Raw genomic sequence first — 14,737 nt, 5'->3', positions numbered from 1 at the left:
TATTTATACTTGGCTGCCAGCTGTGGGGGCGGAACTTTCCTTGGCCATGCTGAGCCCTAAGATAATCAGTTATTCACTCTATCCATGCTGCTTAAATCTATAGTAATCTAAATGATCGTAAAAAATAAAAAAAAATAAAAATAAAAGATCTATAAATCAAACCACCTCCTTCTGATACCCACCCCTCTTCACATTCGACCCCGTTCCCCTCGCAAAACCATCATCGCAAATCCTCCACTCATCAACCCTCAACCAAAACTCATCTTTATTCGACTTTCCCTTCATCAAGCCCATCAGATCGAATGGATCGACAAATGTCTCCCAAACAGATCTCCTATCCATCCACCCTGGCCCGAGGCGCTCAGTCTCACCGTCTACATCGAGGTATCTTTCACGGGTAGAAGGGAGGTAGCGGCCCGGATGGAGGAGATTGAGCCAGTATGTGAAAATGACCATTGGTGCGGCTTCGAGGGCATAGATGTACCATTCATGATGGAGAATTGAGGCACAGGTTGAAGTGCAGGTTGTGGTGGTGTATGTAGTGAAGGATTCGATAGCGCGAAAAATGCATCGTAGCAGGACGAAAGTCGACGTTCCGTAGAGCGTGTAGATAACGGTACGGACGTTGGGCGGTATCATTCCCATTTTAATGCAGCGACGGTGCAGACTGAAGACCATTGCTACTAGGAGTGATTCGACGACGGCTTGGAGGACGATGGCGACAGAAAGGAGTGTTCCGCCGGATTTCAATTTGGACATGTCGCTGTCAGAGGCAGCCATGCGCGCTGCACCAGCTGCGGTGAGTGATTCCGCGAGAATGCCGAGATAGATGAAGAAGTAAACGACACGGTTGGGATTCAGTGGAGCGAACATGGGAAGGTAGTGCATCAGTCGTCCCACGAGGTTATACGCAGCAGCAGAGTAGATGGGAGGCCCGGCGTAGATGAAGATGGTCTGCGCAATGTAGAGGTTGAGGTTGGATGGGTGGTAACTGGCGATAGCTCGAAGTATCCAGCCAGTTAGGTAGACGATGCTACCCCAGACCATGAAGAAGGTGACTCTCCAGAAGGAGTAGCGCTTATTTTGGTAGACATGAAGTAGTAGTGATATGCCAACCAAAATGGCAAAGACCACTGGTAGCACATGACTGGGTGTGTAGGGGTAGAGAGAAGACATTTTGATGATGATGAACAAGAATCACTTCGAGAATCGACTTCCTTATATGCCAAAAATGAGGCTATACAGACAGCGGCAGATAAGACCAAAACGGGTTAGCGTGGCACCGCCCCACGTGTCAAACCTTATTTCTCACCTAATTTAAGCAGCGTGGCTGTGTCGGCCAATCAGCGTGCAGGCGCAGGGTATGACCAAAAGGGGTTAAGGGTGTTTTGATGGGGCATAGTATTTAAAGTCGGCAGTTCCTATACGAGGTCATTCAGATATTCATTATCATATTATATCCAGCTTAATACAAAATGCATCAGGTACGTTACGTCTCCTGTCAGACGGAATGTACTAACAGACCAGCCAACCCGAACCTTCAAGATCAGCTTCACCAGCTGGTCATGCCGACACATCCAAGTCACCGAACATGACACCCCCCTCTACATTGCCGATGTACACACACGAAAACCAAACATGATCTTCAAAACCCACCCCTCGGAAACACAATTCGCAACAGTCACCCTGCACGCCCTCTCGTCACACACCGACATCATCCTAGACAACCAAGATACCGTCCTCAACCTGAAGAGTGGCTTCAGACACCAGGCCAACTTCACCTCCCGTACCCTCCAGACAACCCTTGAATGGAATACCAAGAGCCTCATGAAAGGTTACGATTTCGAATTGGTCGACCAGAATGGCACCCCTCTTGCGCAGTATATCAATGATTGGTGTCATAACACTGCAAAGGTGGACATCTTTTTCAACTTGAATGAGGCTGTTATTCGGGAGATTGTGGTGACCGGGCTGGCCCTGGTTTATGGTCGGACTGGGCGTTTGACGACGGTGAATACACATACTGGAGATTCTGCGGGTTCTCTTGTTGCTGCTGGTGTTATTTAGATTTCGTGTTTTATTTTCCATCTGATATGTTGACCGTTTACGGAGAAAGATAAAACCGAATTAATTCATAGTTTAGCAGCAACTGTTGTACCGTAAGCATAAAGGGCTGTTGGCATTTGTAGCCAATCAAAACGCACCACATAAGCAAGGTGTTCTTGCAAGTCTTAAGCACCACAACTCCCAGCGTCTTTGCGTCACCAATGTGAGCATCACCGACATCTGTAGCACCACGAGAACTACGCATCTGCCGCCAAGATGGTCGATCTCTCCGAAGGCGTCCCTTTTTCGAAACAAAATCTTCACGAAGGAAACCGATATATCAAAAGAGGCCAAACATTATTCCCATGTCCATCCTCCGTGAACGCCTCCACTTTCTTCGACCTGGCCCCTGACGAAGAGGTCGTTTCTGTGCTTGCCAAACCAATGGCCAGGATTATCCTTGAATATGATTTCTCGATTGTGACTAAATCCGGGCATGGGGTGCGTCCCGCTGAGGCTGAGGCCATGAGACTTATCTCTAGATATACCACCGTGCCTGCAATGCGCTGCAGATGGCTCCCCCTCAAAAGACCCCTTACTAGAAAATCTCCAATCACCACCCCGACCCCTAACCAGCGATTCAGACCTACGGGCTCGCATCTACGAGCGCTATCTCCATTGCGGGGGTAGTCGGTACGAGCACGAATTACCCAACATGCTGCCGAAATCTGACCATGCTGTGTTCGCGCATGGGGATATCGCACCTCGAAACATCATGGTTGATGAGAACGGTAACATCATAGGAATTATCGACTGGGAGTATGCAGGCTGGTATCCGGATTATTGGGAGTATGCGCAGATCATGAGACCCGCGTTCTGGGGAGATTGGTCGATATGGATGGAGCGGACTGCTCCAGAAAGATGGAATTTAAGTGGCATCAATGCTTCTCGCAAAGTTCTGTTCTGATGACATTGTAAAGATGCTTTGGGGCTGTATGTTGACATTCTGGATAGCCCAAACAATAAACAGCTCTCTGGGAAATTATTCGAGATGCATGCTTTTTCATTAATGGAATTTTGATGGCTTTGTTGGATCCTTTCCGCAAGATGGTCGGACTGGTCATTTGATGACTACAATACAAATACTGGGGTTCTGTGGGCACTCTTATTGCTGCTGGTGTCTTTTAGATTGTGTCCGTTATTTTTCATCTCTCATAGGGGCTGTTGTTACATAAAAAAAGAAACAGAAAATGACCTGGAAAGATTGTGCTGTTCCAAATCAGGCAATGAGTCTCATTTATAACACGTGATATCTGATGGCACAAGACAAATAGCATTTCTCTTCTCTTTCTTTGTTTCTCGCCTTTTTATCTTCATGTCTCTTTAACCTCTCACTTGATTCACTCCCATTTCTACGTCTACAAGAAACCATGGAATCGAACCCCCCATTTCTCAACCTGCCACACGAGATTCGTCGTAAAATATACGTCGACTTGATTCCCACAAAGTCACACTGCACGGGCATTAATCCTTCCAAACCTGAAGTAACTACGCCTCGTCACGATTGATTTTGACAGAACTCGGGAGGTGTACAATAGCAGGAGGTCGCCTGAGCTCATTGAATGGATGACGCTGCTTTTACAGTGCGTTGCACTAGATACATCCAGTGAAACTGTTGAAGTTGAGCATGATGCAGGAGAACCGACTCAGACACTGATCAAGAAGCATTTGCCAGCTTTCGACGAAATCGTGTATGATCGGATGAAGGATTTTCTTCCCGATTTCGTCGACAGACATGAAGCTTGCGGCTTCACTATTGGTATTGCCAAAGAATTCCCCATCATAAGGGGCTTTTTGTATTCTAATTAGCGTATTGGTCAACTGATGTTTCTTTTCCAATGCGATGTATGTACATCAGCATTCTATCATCGAAGATGAAATACCAACTTGGATTATCATCGTATCTTGGAAAATAACTGGACCAACCAAACTTTTTCGAGGGAATATCTGTATCCTGTCTCTTCGCCAGCCAAATGTGGATGTCAGAAGCCAAGGCAGGTGAATGGCTTTATTCGCTTCTGCCCTATTTAAATATCGTTACTCCCCCTCCCTCTCAATGTCTCCCTGTGAGCATCAGTCCTTCCAAACCCGAAGCAATTCTGCTTCCTGACACTGCAGCGCGATGAATTTCACACTGCAGAGTTCACTGGCTGGCCTGGCTCTTTTGAGTCGCTATTACAATGCTTTGCACAATACCTTCCCAGTGAGGCTGTCGTACAAGTCGAACATAACAGAAGGGAGCCAAGTCAGACGATGATCAGAACATATCTTCCGGACAGTTGTGAGAAGATAGATTTTGATCTGGGGGAAAGGGAACTCGATACTATCGTTGATACTCGCCTGACAGGTTTTATAAACAGGTCAGTGGCGTGGCATGAGAGTATTATCTCATTTTCCCGCAACGTTCCCCGTCACAAGGGACTTTTTGTATTCTAGTTTTAAAGGTTATCAAACGGGGCGTTTTTTTTTTTTTTTTTTTTTTTTGGCACAATACTTCATAAATTGTATTATTGTACCTTCTTCAAGTAGAACTCAGGTTCTGCCTGAATCCTAGACAAGGTGGATCAAAAATGAAAGACAGTGAATGGATGTCAGTCAGTGATGCTCTCAGATAAATATCCCCCCTCCTCTTCTTTCCATATTCCTCTTCCTTTCATTGTGCCTTGCCTTCACTCTGATATCCATGCTCAAGCAACACCATGGCGTCAAAGTCTCCGTTGCTTCTGGGAACCACCACAAGATAATCCTTTGTGGGCATCGATGCTTGAAATTTGAGACAGCTTTACCTCATCTTGGGCAAGGATTATATGCCTTCAGAACTCGAGCAGGTCGAAAACGAACGAGCAATATGAATATTGCGGGATATATCGATTGAAGCCTCTTGGTATGTGTTGGTCGTCATCTGTCTCATGAGACTGTCGTGGAGGTAGAGCATAACGGGAGTTGGGAATTGATCAGGAAGTATCTAGCAGTTGGGTATCGCGAAGCAGTATGTCAAGGGTATATGGGGGGACATCTGGGCAATGACTGGAGTTTCTTCGGCCACGTATGTCCTTTGCACAAGAGTCTACTTTACACTTCGCCTGGAGCGATCGTTTGCCGCAAGGGACTTTTTGTATTTTTTGTATTTAATTAAGATATTATCAAATTCGCTATCATGTATGTTGTGGCCGGATCTCTTTTCTATCAATTATATGAATGGTGTCTTCAAGTAGCAAACCGATTCTGCCTAATCCGTATACAAGGTGGAAGGTAAACAGGTTTCTGCTGTCCCCCTATAAATACCCCCCTCCCTCTTTTCTTTTTCCTCCTCTCTCACTTCGTTGTCAGCCAAGCAACAGCATGTATTGCAAAACGGGGTTCCTCCATCTCTCATATGAGATTCGCCGCCAGATCTACCTCTACTACATCCCCACACAATGGCTTGCCTACTTCTCCTACGACGTCGTCCGAGTCCTGCCAGGAACCAGCATGAGCCTTTCCGCGTGTCCAAACTGATCAGCAAGGAAACCCTCGACATTCTCTACGGAGAGAACATTTTCGTGCTTCAGTTTTGGGGAAAACCACAACTCTACATTGAATATATCACGGAGGCCAATCGAGCCCGAATCCGCCATCTACTTGTCATGCCTGCGTGGCCTTGCTGCCACGACCTTCGTGCTCGTCCATCGCCTCACGACCCTTCTCTGTGGGTGCCACTCCTTGCGGATTTGAAGCAACTCCGCTTGATCCTGGGTTATCCTTGTGAACGCGATCGTTGGTATGCCCCAGATGAGAATTTGAACCGACAACTCTGCAGGGTTCCGGTGTATCCTCATGAGCGTGATCCTTGGTTTACGCCAGATGAGAATTGGTTCGTCTTCTGGATGAGGCCCTTATTGGACTGCCTTGGCCAATATCTATCCAGCGAGACTGTATTCGAGGTCGAGTACAATGGGCCAGAGAGAATCGTGAAATTGGTGAGGAATATGCTACCAGATGGCTATCAAGAAACACGAGGGATCTGGGAGGTAGATGAGGATCCTCTTGAACGATTCGCATCTTTTGGCCCGAGGTTGTTTCCTTCAGAGACCATCATTCCCTGTCGCAACAGGCTTTTTGTACTCTAATTAAAGCAATATCAAGCCCAGGTATACTGTCTTCCTGGGTGGCCATCTCTCAGTCTCGCTCCCTGTCCATCCTGAAAGTAACTCTCCCTAGCAGCACCCCCTTTAACCTCATAATCATCCCAGATAACGCCTCTCCTCCTCAGCTCGGGCCACAAATACTCAATCATATCCTCAAAGGTGCCTGGCGACACAGCATACGAGAAATTAAACCCATCTACCCCAGCCACATCCACCCATCGCTGTAGAATATCAGCAACCGTACTCGGTGATCCAATCGCCCTGGGATGCGCTCCTCCCAGCGCCAACTCCTGCAACACGCGCCTCTTCGTCCACTTCAGCCCGTTCGAGTTGGGGACTGTCTTGGACCAGCTAGCCACCATGGACTGGATGCCTCCAATGGAGGTGAACGCAAAGTCTTCGTCGTCTTCGAACTTGGAGAGGTCGTTGTTGGTCCACCCGCCGAAGAGAGTCGCCATGCCCTCCAGGTCAGCTTGGGCGAGGTATTCTTCGTATTTGGCTTGTGCTTTTTCGTCGGTTTCGTCGACGATGACGAGGATGCCGGCGATGAACTTGATGCTGTCGGGTGCGCGGCCGACTTCGATGAGTTGTTTTCTACTTCATTAGACAGGTTTTGATAAAGCTGTGGTATACATACCGCATGTCATCCACAACAGCTTTTGTCTTTTCCGGCTCTAAGCCAGGAAGAAACATGACCTCGGAATGTTTCGCAGCAAACCGCTTTCCAGCTCTACTTCATCAGCTCCATCCATCATATTATTTCAAGGTACTCACGAAGAAGCACCCGCCTGAAACAACAACGGCGTCCTCTGCCTCGAGGCAGGCAACTGGCTCGCAGCCGTACTCTTAAAATACCTCCCATCATGCTCAATCGCACGCACACGCGCAGGATCACTATAAACCCCCGACGCAGCATCTTTCACCACAGCTCCGTCTTGCCACGTCCCCTCCCACAGTTTATACGTGAGTTCCATGTACTCGTCTGCGCGGAGATATCGCTCATCATGCGGGATTTGCTCGTTGAATCCGTATGCCTTGGCTGCGCTGTCGAGGAAGGATGTGACGATGTTCCAGCCAACTCGGCCGCGGGTGAGATGGTCGAGGGTGGAGAATTTTCTGGCCAATGCGTATGGCGATGTCTCGTATGTTGTTGATGCGGTAATTCCGAAGGAAAGCGACTCTGTCACGGATGCCATTGCAGAAATCAAAAGACTGTCTCATCAGTATCACCAAGACCATCAATACAAAGAGGTGCATACAAAGGATCCCCAATTGGAAACTGTGCCCCGGACAACAAAGCAGGATCTCTATTTGCTGGCCCTTTATACACATCATAAACACCCAGATGATCGGCCAGGAAGAGACCGTGGAATTTTCCTTTTTCCAGTACTTTGGCCAGTTCAATCCAGTAGGACAGATCGGTAAAGTCACCGGAGCGATCTGAGGGGTGTTTCCATAGGCCTGGTGAGAGATGGCCGGGAGAAAACATGGCGAAAGCGTTGAGGATCCATGATTTGGTCATTTTGTTTGTTATTCAGACACAATGGATCGTTGAAAATTGACAATGTAGAAAATGTAGGAATGTGGCTGTTTTATGGGAATTGGAGGTGATTGTGTTATCGGGGCATACTCTCACGCCATCACCCCGCTGAGGGGTACGCAGTTCCCCTGTCAATCTGTCCATTCCTATCCATTATTGGATACATTATTACATTGATAATAAGTATGCCTGGGATATTTGCCGATTGGTTCTGTCGTCGGTTATCTACATCTCGTCCAAAATGCAAGTGATTGCTTGGCAGCTGCATAATGCATACTATAAAGTACATCCAGATTACATGATCATACCTATAGTCCCCTCTGATACAGCATACAGATTATCATCTGTATCATAACAAACACAGAAAGCAGAGCACTCCCAATATCCAAAGAAAAGTCAACATCACACTTCTGCCTTGCAAGGCATCCGCCCCCTCCAAGCCCGACTACAACGGCAATACTCAATGCTATGAATGACCATATGGTCAGCCGTTTTATGCTCAATGCAGTATCCATCATAAGAGCCCGGTATGTCACAGGCATCGAGTAGTCCGCTGGTCTTTGAAAATCGAGTATGGTATATGGTGCAAGGGCTGAAGCGAGATCGGGCCATTTTCGAAGTAGAGAGGGATTATACATAGCGGATGTGAGTAGCTGGTGAACGGCGCGACTTTCGAACGAGACGACTGGCAAAGACTGGGAAAAATTGTATCGCCCTGGGAGCTGCACAGTCCATTAGCCTCTGGAACTATAGACATAATCATAGTATACATGGCTCGGGCCAACCGTAGAAATAGCCACACTAGTGATGATCCTCCTTCTCATGAGAAGGAGATCCACCATAGCCTGTAGTATTCCTCTTCTGATGAAATACGGACCATGAGAGGCCAAGAACTGTTGCAGAAACAATTCTCCATTTGAACCTAGACATACATCTATGGGCTTGATGAGATATCCCCTATCTGCAGTCTGGAGCACTATCCGGATAGCCGAAACGGAAGGAAGTAACGGTCGCTGCGGAGGGGTCCATTGGGGGCAATCATGCCTCAAGGACCTGTAACCACCGTCATGAGTAGAGACTGGGGGCTTTGGGAGTACTAAAGCGGCTTGTTCTATAGCCTGGCCCATGTGAGGATGCTGGAATTGAGTAGATAAATGGACTGTCCAAGATTGTCTTGAGCATATCTGATCAACTTATATATATTGTTCATTTTTTTTTTTTTTTTTTGCGATAGTAGGGAATCGGCATTGACTGTCAAATGTTTAATCACAAATGCTGGTCAAGCACAGCGGTGCTCCTAGAGGAATGTAATTTATATTTAATGATTATTAAATGACCATGGAAGAGATTATGATAAGCACAGCTGTGCTTAACAGCGATAATGACACCCATAAACAGCTACAGGTGTTGTGATTTGGCGATAGCCTCAGCCTGATTCAACGCCAGGCGAATCAGCGCAATCTGCATGATTATGTCAACAAGGCTGTGTGGTCCCTGAGTTGGGCACAGCTGTGCTCAACAGTTCTGATGATGTTTAAATAAATGGAAATTCCTTTCATTTCTCTATCGCAGTTTCCATCTCCGAAGCGCAACCAGAAAAGGCTTTGACCACTCCTCAAGATGGATCCATTATCTGGGCTGCAGCCAGACACACAGTTAGAGGATGAGGGGTACGGCAGTGTATGTTATTCCTCCTTTAAGCTTTTTCTTGTCCAATCCTCCTAATAAATACCCTACAGATGCCATCATCATCCAACAAGACCATGGTACGTTATTTTCAAAGGGGTGGTCAGGATATAGGGCTATAACATCTAACTGATTTGATATAGGACAGCCAGGACTCATCCGGCGAGATTACAGCATTGCATGAGCCTCTTCCACTGACTGATTTTCAACCGAAGCCCACACACTCCAAACCGCTAGGAGCCAGTCCAGCGAAAAACAGTTTCTCAAACCATGGACGCTTTGAGGCATCGCATGATTCAGCCATATCCATAACGGAATCGCCCTTTCTCATCGCAGGAGCTCCAGAAATGAATTGGCACAGGTTGGATAAAGAGACTGGCGAGCCCAGCTCAGCTGAGCCATCCCCCGATCCGGAAGTCCATGGTCTGGAACCTGCAGCCGAGGGCTGTAGTGAAGACGAAAAGGCCAGCACCGGGACAGAACCGGGCAGCTGCCATCGTGCCATGAATTCCTTCAAGGAGTCGCCAAAGGCTGTGTTACACAATAGCACTAGGCTGGGCCCGCGAGATAGCCCCTTATCCTTACCGACCCCTACTGAAATCAGCTCTGAATATGATATCCCGAAATCTGACAGTGGTACCACAGACTCAGGAGACTCCGCAATATACGGAGAAAGTGACTCAATTTTTGGCGGGGACGAACAGCATGTACCCCTGGAGGAGAGTCTTTCTCCGTCAATGACTCACCAATTAAAGATGCTATATGCCAATTGCTTGTTTTGGTTAATATATCGGCAAGTCACCTATACTCGCTCAAGGAATGGCACAGGGTCAGCGAACAACACACCGTGTCGCTCGCAGTTTAGCTCAAGTCGAGACTCCAGGAGCCGTTCTACCTCAAAGGGAAAGCGCAAGGCCGACCAGATTTCAGGGGACAGGGGTAGCAATGAAGACAAAAATGATGATGATGATGATGATGATGATGATCGTTTCGATCCTTCACAGCCTGTCAAGAAACCGCGATCTTTGGAGCCTGCGCCACGGCGTTTCGCCTGTCCATTCTTTAAACGACACCCGAATAGCTTTAAGCTCTGTGGAATGTCGGACCACGAGACACCATCTCGTGTCAAGTTTCATATAAACAGGAAGCACAAACCCCCGATATACTGCCCACGGTGCTCGGCAGTCTTCAAGTATGAGAGAGAGCGCGATTCCCACGTTCGTGACAACAGCTGTTCTGTGAAACCACAGATTGAGTGGATATGCGCGACTGCAGAGAAACTACGAATGTTAGGCAGGCGGAGTAAGGGTAGGACAGACATAGACAAGTGGAATGAGATCTACGGTATTTTGTTCCCCGGGGACAAACTACCGGAGAGTCCATATCTCGATTCTACTGAATCAGCGGAAGTCAACATCGTGCGAGAGGCATTCCTGGATGGAGCGCCCGCTGCCGTGCGGACTGCAATTCAGTATGCTATTCCCCAGGCAATGCGAGGTGTCAATATTGAAGAGTTTGATCGTCTCATGTACACCACCCACGCTCAAGTGTTTCATCGCGTCCTGAGCGAAAGGCGACAAAGTCAGTTCCACTCTCCACAGCAGTCGGGAGGGCCGCTGTTGTATCCTTCCTTTTATTCGGAGAGCACTGTCGAGGCCTCTGACTCGGGAATAGCGGGGAGTGACAATGCCGACAAAGAAGACACCGATGGAGATTATTCCCCTTCTGATTCTCAGAAGGCTAGCAAAGAGCCAATTGGTGGCACTGGAGCTGAAAACGAAGAAATCTTTTCAAACTTGAATTCTTTTACGGTCCCTCCGGATCACGAGTTGGAACAAATGGCCTTACAGCATCCATTCGAATGTTGGGACTTTAATCAGCCTGATTATATTTTTTGGACAGTGGGCGAGGACAATGGGTCTGCAACGCTCTGATTTATAGATACCTAACATACGTCAATACAACCTGTCTCAAAATACCATGGCTTTAAGCTAAAGAGTATTATTTTATTGTCACTCAATTAATAGGCTAGGCATTCCACTGTGTAGGTTAGCATTGCATATAAAAGATCTTGGCTGAGAGCTTATTATTGGTCTCGAGCTGTAGGGTTCGATCGGGCCAAGTTTCTGAATGAATTAAACAAGCCAGCCTTGATAGATTTCTACAGCCAGAAAGAAGGCATTGCTATATCTTTGATATTTCACTTCGCCAATATCAAATATGGCTAATCTAAGCAAAACAACATAATGACTAGTAACCATATATCATGGTTTCCTCTTTATTGAGCCGGGAAAGGTCAAGAGAGTCATGTTTAGATGATCTAATTGAATTTTGATAGGACTATCAAGAAAAACACAAATCCCACAATCACACGCCAGAATTTCCCCGATATGTCGAGTTCCTATAATCCATGAGTATCACAAACTTCTAAGAGAGTACGCATTGCAGTAGCCTACCTATCCAAAGCAATCTAGCAGGTATAACTCCAGGAGTAAACATTCTGGCTCAACTTCTTCCGCCATTCTCCATATGATGACCCAGCGATTTTCTTGCACTCCGAGTCATCGTAGAGCGTGAGGTGGCAATTGTCGGCCAAGTCAACGTTACTGTTGAAGAAGGAAAGGTTGTTGCCTTCCTTGAAGGTCTGTTTCTGGCAGGGGAAGATCTGTCGTCGCGCGTCGTGGACAATTGTCTTGCCATCGTAGTAGAGGCTGAATGCGTCGGCGGACATGGCGCAGCCGAGGACGAAGAGACCGACGGTAGAAAGGAACTTCATTTTGTTGGATGGGTTCGAGGATGGAAGATTAGAGGTAAGTAAAGAGAAGGAATGTCGATGAGAATGGAAGGAAGATAGAAAAGAACGACTGCGGGATGCCTATATTTATAGTATTTGGGGGTGTAGTGTAGAGATCCGTTGCTGCATATTTTTAACTACAACACGAAGCTTTCTCGCAGATTGTATTCGAAAGCAGTCTAGCGACTCAGAGCTATAGATGTATCTCAGATTAAGTGCTCGTGTTTTCTGCTAGCTTCTCGTATTGCTGGCGATCTCTCTTGGCGAAGCTAATCGACACCCTATCTGGTATAAGCACGATGATCGATATCAAAAGAAATATAAACAGCCGAGGTAGAGGGAGGCGTCGGTCTTGATATAGGGTTTTCATCGTGAGATATTGAATATTGGGATAAATAGGTGGTGGACGTCCCCGGACTAAAGAGGCACTCCATATTATGATGATGCAAAGGCCATGCTAACTCCGTGATGTGGATATCCGGTACAGATATATAAAGACATCGCTGTAGACGATGTAAATATATTCTGAATAGCTTCATTCGTAGTCCTATAGTTGAGATAAATAATCATAGGCGAGGTCACACGGCAGCAATCAACCTGAGGCATCCACATCATCCCTCAAGCTAGATATCTTAAAATTTGCCAGTTAATAAACATCAAATTTAATAAATTGATTGGGGGTAGAATAGCAAAAGGGTCAGGCCAATGCATTATGTGCTGTATGAAATAATTCCGAATATATCCAATTCTCTCCCTGTAAACCTTTATCCCAATACATGCCTAATACATCTTATCATAAGTTCATACCCATATTAATGCTTGCACCAAGTCGATTCAGCTCCCCGGCCAATCCCCGCAAGGTCCTGCTGCTTTTCTGCAGATGTCTGTGGGAAGGATGTTCTAATATGGTTATTACCTACCTGTTAGGTGGACTTCACGGTGGAGTACTTACCGAGGTTTAGAGTCATTCCCCTCACGCTTCAGCAGAGTATCAGTATAGTCAGATGTTTGACTTCCATTCTGCGCCTTTACACTGGCATTGCCGAGATTCCTCTCAGGCTGGGGGCGCGAAGGCATGTTGATTGCTGGTATATTAAGAGCGAATGCAGGTAGTGGGTTAATGACCGCAGTGCCAAAAGAGGGAAATGAATGAGGTATAGTTTCTGGCTAAGGAACGATAGAATAGTGACGACCAGATGACAGTGGCTCGGAGACGCACCAAGATGCGTAATAAGAGTGACAAATGGCAAAAGGTGCCAGTATAGACGAAGTAGTCAAGACAGTGTGTGATGAATATATCCGGCTGTCAATAAGGCGAAGAGGACGACATTTATACATTGAAGATGCCATTTTCCAGCACAGGAGATCAGCTCACCAGACTCAATATTACCATGTATTAAGATAATGTTTTATCTACTCCGAAGGCCTGGTCGCTCATCATTGACGGATTGTCTGATCATTTGACATGAGCCATCGATGCCGTTCGTCATGGTGGGTACTTTCAAGCCACAATTCTGTTGACTTTTCCGGTCTAGCCCTGTAGTACTGTATATTTCAAGCAGATGGAGCCTCGGAGGTGTTCGCTGGCATCAGAGAATTAGTGGAGCATCTTCTATTACCCGGTATTGGGCAAGCAGCAACTAGTTCCATCAAATATGGAACGAGTCGGCGCTCTGAAGGGCAGACAGAGGCAGCATTACGCAGCAACGTCCGTAACGATGTGTGAAAGTAAACCAGTCAGCGAGAAGAGGTACAAGAGAGATCGCCCCCTAAAAATAAAGATATGGGCACTCCACTTCAATAGTTCATCCAGGGGATGCAAGGATAGATAGTGTGAAGAGAAGCTCCTCATTCTATTCCACGATGGGATTGGCTCGGTGTGTCTGGCATGCGCTTCTCGCGGAGCTAGACGCGCGGAAGTGAGGAAGGTACCCCTAAGTCAGTCGACCATTGGTAGTTTGCTGGTGATAGGTGCTATGATGGCGAGATTAAACACCAATTCAGTGGCTGTTCAGTGGCAACGACTCTTCTACCCGCCAGAGTGAGAATGAAGCTGCCTGGGAGAGTTTGTCTGTGCGTTGGGATTTTCAGGGATGACGGGTGTCAGTATCACCGCTGGTTCTTGGGCGCTTCTATCTGTGCTCTAGCTCTATCTCTCTTGTTGTTCATTCCAAGTTGTGATAACATAGTTAGCCAAGAGAGCAATATGATAATTGCACATGCATGGTTATGTATGCACTAAAGGAATTTAACAATGACCTTCCAAGTACCTGCAATGCAGTGGAGGTCGGAAGCTGAGCAAGCCAAGGAAAATAAATAAAGATGAAACAATAAAATTGTTGCTTCAAGCTTTGTGTACAGCCAATTGACACCAAAGTCTTGAACAACAGTATGATTCCGGGGTTCCCCTGGAATAAGCAAACAGGATCTATTGATTTACTCGTCAATGCCTGCGTGCCGCGATGGCAATGCCGAACACCTTGG

The 14,737-nt window shown here is 46.8% G+C and overlaps 10 protein-coding genes across 10 annotated transcripts; 5 read left to right on the top strand and 5 right to left on the bottom strand.

The window, feature by feature from the left end:
* Positions 1-23: 23 nt before the first annotated feature.
* On the bottom strand, positions 24-1,176 carry ASPWEDRAFT_745352 (uncharacterized protein; the record flags this gene model as incomplete). Its single annotated transcript, XM_040839489.1, has 1 exon — positions 24-1,176. One exon carries the CDS (start codon positions 1,174-1,176, stop codon positions 157-159), a length of 1,020 nt encoding a protein of 339 aa, XP_040685585.1. The 3' UTR covers positions 24-156.
* Positions 1,177-1,461: 285 nt separating this feature from the next.
* Positions 1,462-2,204, top strand: ASPWEDRAFT_186153 (uncharacterized protein). Its single transcript, XM_040832114.1, has 2 exons — positions 1,462-1,484; positions 1,528-2,204. The coding sequence occupies exons 1-2, from the start codon at positions 1,476-1,478 to the stop codon at positions 2,065-2,067; spliced, it is 549 nt and encodes a 182-aa protein (XP_040685584.1). The 5' UTR covers positions 1,462-1,475; the 3' UTR covers positions 2,068-2,204.
* A 56-nt stretch (positions 2,205-2,260) lies between these two features.
* ASPWEDRAFT_745350 (uncharacterized protein) lies at positions 2,261-3,010 on the top strand. The gene has a single exon (XM_040839488.1). The coding sequence runs from the start codon at positions 2,323-2,325 to the stop codon at positions 2,734-2,736; it is 414 nt and encodes a 137-aa protein (XP_040685583.1). The 5' UTR covers positions 2,261-2,322; the 3' UTR covers positions 2,737-3,010.
* On the top strand, positions 2,280-3,315 carry ASPWEDRAFT_43931 (uncharacterized protein). The gene has a single exon (XM_040836140.1). It carries the CDS (start codon positions 2,762-2,764, stop codon positions 3,011-3,013), a length of 252 nt encoding a protein of 83 aa, XP_040685582.1. The 5' UTR covers positions 2,280-2,761; the 3' UTR covers positions 3,014-3,315.
* Positions 3,316-5,525: 2,210 nt separating this feature from the next.
* ASPWEDRAFT_175223 (uncharacterized protein) lies at positions 5,526-5,976 on the top strand (the record flags this gene model as incomplete). Its single annotated transcript, XM_040831333.1, has 2 exons — positions 5,526-5,850; positions 5,906-5,976. 2 exons carry the CDS (start codon positions 5,526-5,528, stop codon positions 5,974-5,976), a joined length of 396 nt encoding a protein of 131 aa, XP_040685581.1.
* Positions 5,977-6,109: 133 nt separating this feature from the next.
* ASPWEDRAFT_61760 (LLM class flavin-dependent oxidoreductase) lies at positions 6,110-7,755 on the bottom strand (the record flags this gene model as incomplete). Its single annotated transcript, XM_040838592.1, has 4 exons — positions 6,110-6,827; positions 6,871-6,963; positions 7,008-7,445; positions 7,493-7,755. The coding sequence occupies 4 exons, from the start codon at positions 7,753-7,755 to the stop codon at positions 6,227-6,229; spliced, it is 1,395 nt and encodes a 464-aa protein (XP_040685580.1). The 3' UTR covers positions 6,110-6,226.
* A 234-nt stretch (positions 7,756-7,989) lies between these two features.
* Positions 7,990-9,232, bottom strand: ASPWEDRAFT_43927 (uncharacterized protein). The gene is made up of 2 exons (XM_040836139.1): positions 8,706-9,232; positions 7,990-8,495 (listed from the first exon to the last, which is right to left on the bottom strand). The coding sequence occupies exons 1-2, from the start codon at positions 8,898-8,900 to the stop codon at positions 8,082-8,084; spliced, it is 609 nt and encodes a 202-aa protein (XP_040685579.1). The 5' UTR covers positions 8,901-9,232; the 3' UTR covers positions 7,990-8,081.
* Positions 9,233-9,341: 109 nt separating this feature from the next.
* Positions 9,342-11,539, top strand: ASPWEDRAFT_43925 (uncharacterized protein). Its single transcript, XM_040836138.1, has 3 exons — positions 9,342-9,453; positions 9,513-9,539; positions 9,603-11,539. The coding sequence occupies exons 1-3, from the start codon at positions 9,394-9,396 to the stop codon at positions 11,391-11,393; spliced, it is 1,878 nt and encodes a 625-aa protein (XP_040685578.1). The 5' UTR covers positions 9,342-9,393; the 3' UTR covers positions 11,394-11,539.
* A 62-nt stretch (positions 11,540-11,601) lies between these two features.
* On the bottom strand, positions 11,602-12,235 carry ASPWEDRAFT_71281 (uncharacterized protein; the record flags this gene model as incomplete). Its single annotated transcript, XM_040839164.1, has 2 exons — positions 11,602-11,860; positions 11,916-12,235. One exon carries the CDS (start codon positions 12,233-12,235, stop codon positions 11,930-11,932), a length of 306 nt encoding a protein of 101 aa, XP_040685577.1. The 3' UTR covers positions 11,602-11,860; positions 11,916-11,929.
* A 698-nt stretch (positions 12,236-12,933) lies between these two features.
* ASPWEDRAFT_43924 (uncharacterized protein) lies at positions 12,934-13,534 on the bottom strand. Its single transcript, XM_040836137.1, has 2 exons — positions 13,206-13,534; positions 12,934-13,153 (listed from the first exon to the last, which is right to left on the bottom strand). Exons 1-2 carry the CDS (start codon positions 13,328-13,330, stop codon positions 13,066-13,068), a joined length of 213 nt encoding a protein of 70 aa, XP_040685576.1. The 5' UTR covers positions 13,331-13,534; the 3' UTR covers positions 12,934-13,065.
* Between the last annotated feature and the right edge of the window lie 1,203 nt (positions 13,535-14,737).

Source organism: Aspergillus wentii, assembly GCF_001890725.1.
Source record: "Aspergillus wentii DTO 134E9 unplaced genomic scaffold ASPWEscaffold_7, whole genome shotgun sequence".
Classification (NCBI taxonomy): Eukaryota; Fungi; Ascomycota; class Eurotiomycetes; order Eurotiales; family Aspergillaceae; genus Aspergillus; species Aspergillus wentii.
This window is presented reverse-complemented; position numbering and strand designations above follow the sequence as displayed.

What these genes read in the sequence shown, in the direction of transcription:
- ASPWEDRAFT_745350 (XM_040839488.1), top strand. Translation starts at nt 2,323, where the DNA reads ATGGTCGATCTCTCCGAAGGCGTCCCTTTTTCGAAACAAAATCTTCAC.
- ASPWEDRAFT_43931 (XM_040836140.1), top strand. Translation starts at nt 2,762, where the DNA reads ATGCTGCCGAAATCTGACCATGCTGTGTTCGCGCATGGGGATATCGCA.
- ASPWEDRAFT_43927 (XM_040836139.1), bottom strand. Translation starts at nt 8,900, where the DNA reads ATGGGCCAGGCTATAGAACAAGCCGCTTTAGTACTCCCAAAGCCCCCA. An exon ending in ATCTCATCAAGCCCATAGAT is followed by an intron (nt 8,496 to 8,705) that starts GTATGTCTAGGT and finishes TGGACTGTGCAG; the next exon opens with CTCCCAGGGCGATACAATTT.
- ASPWEDRAFT_43925 (XM_040836138.1), top strand. Translation starts at nt 9,394, where the DNA reads ATGGATCCATTATCTGGGCTGCAGCCAGACACACAGTTAGAGGATGAG. An exon ending in AGGATGAGGGGTACGGCAGT is followed by an intron (nt 9,454 to 9,512) that starts GTATGTTATTCC and finishes AATACCCTACAG; the next exon opens with ATGCCATCATCATCCAACAA. An exon ending in CATCATCCAACAAGACCATG is followed by an intron (nt 9,540 to 9,602) that starts GTACGTTATTTT and finishes GATTTGATATAG; the next exon opens with GACAGCCAGGACTCATCCGG.
- ASPWEDRAFT_43924 (XM_040836137.1), bottom strand. Translation starts at nt 13,330, where the DNA reads ATGCCTTCGCGCCCCCAGCCTGAGAGGAATCTCGGCAATGCCAGTGTA. An exon ending in GGGAATGACTCTAAACCTCG is followed by an intron (nt 13,154 to 13,205) that starts GTAAGTACTCCA and finishes TAACCATATTAG; the next exon opens with AACATCCTTCCCACAGACAT.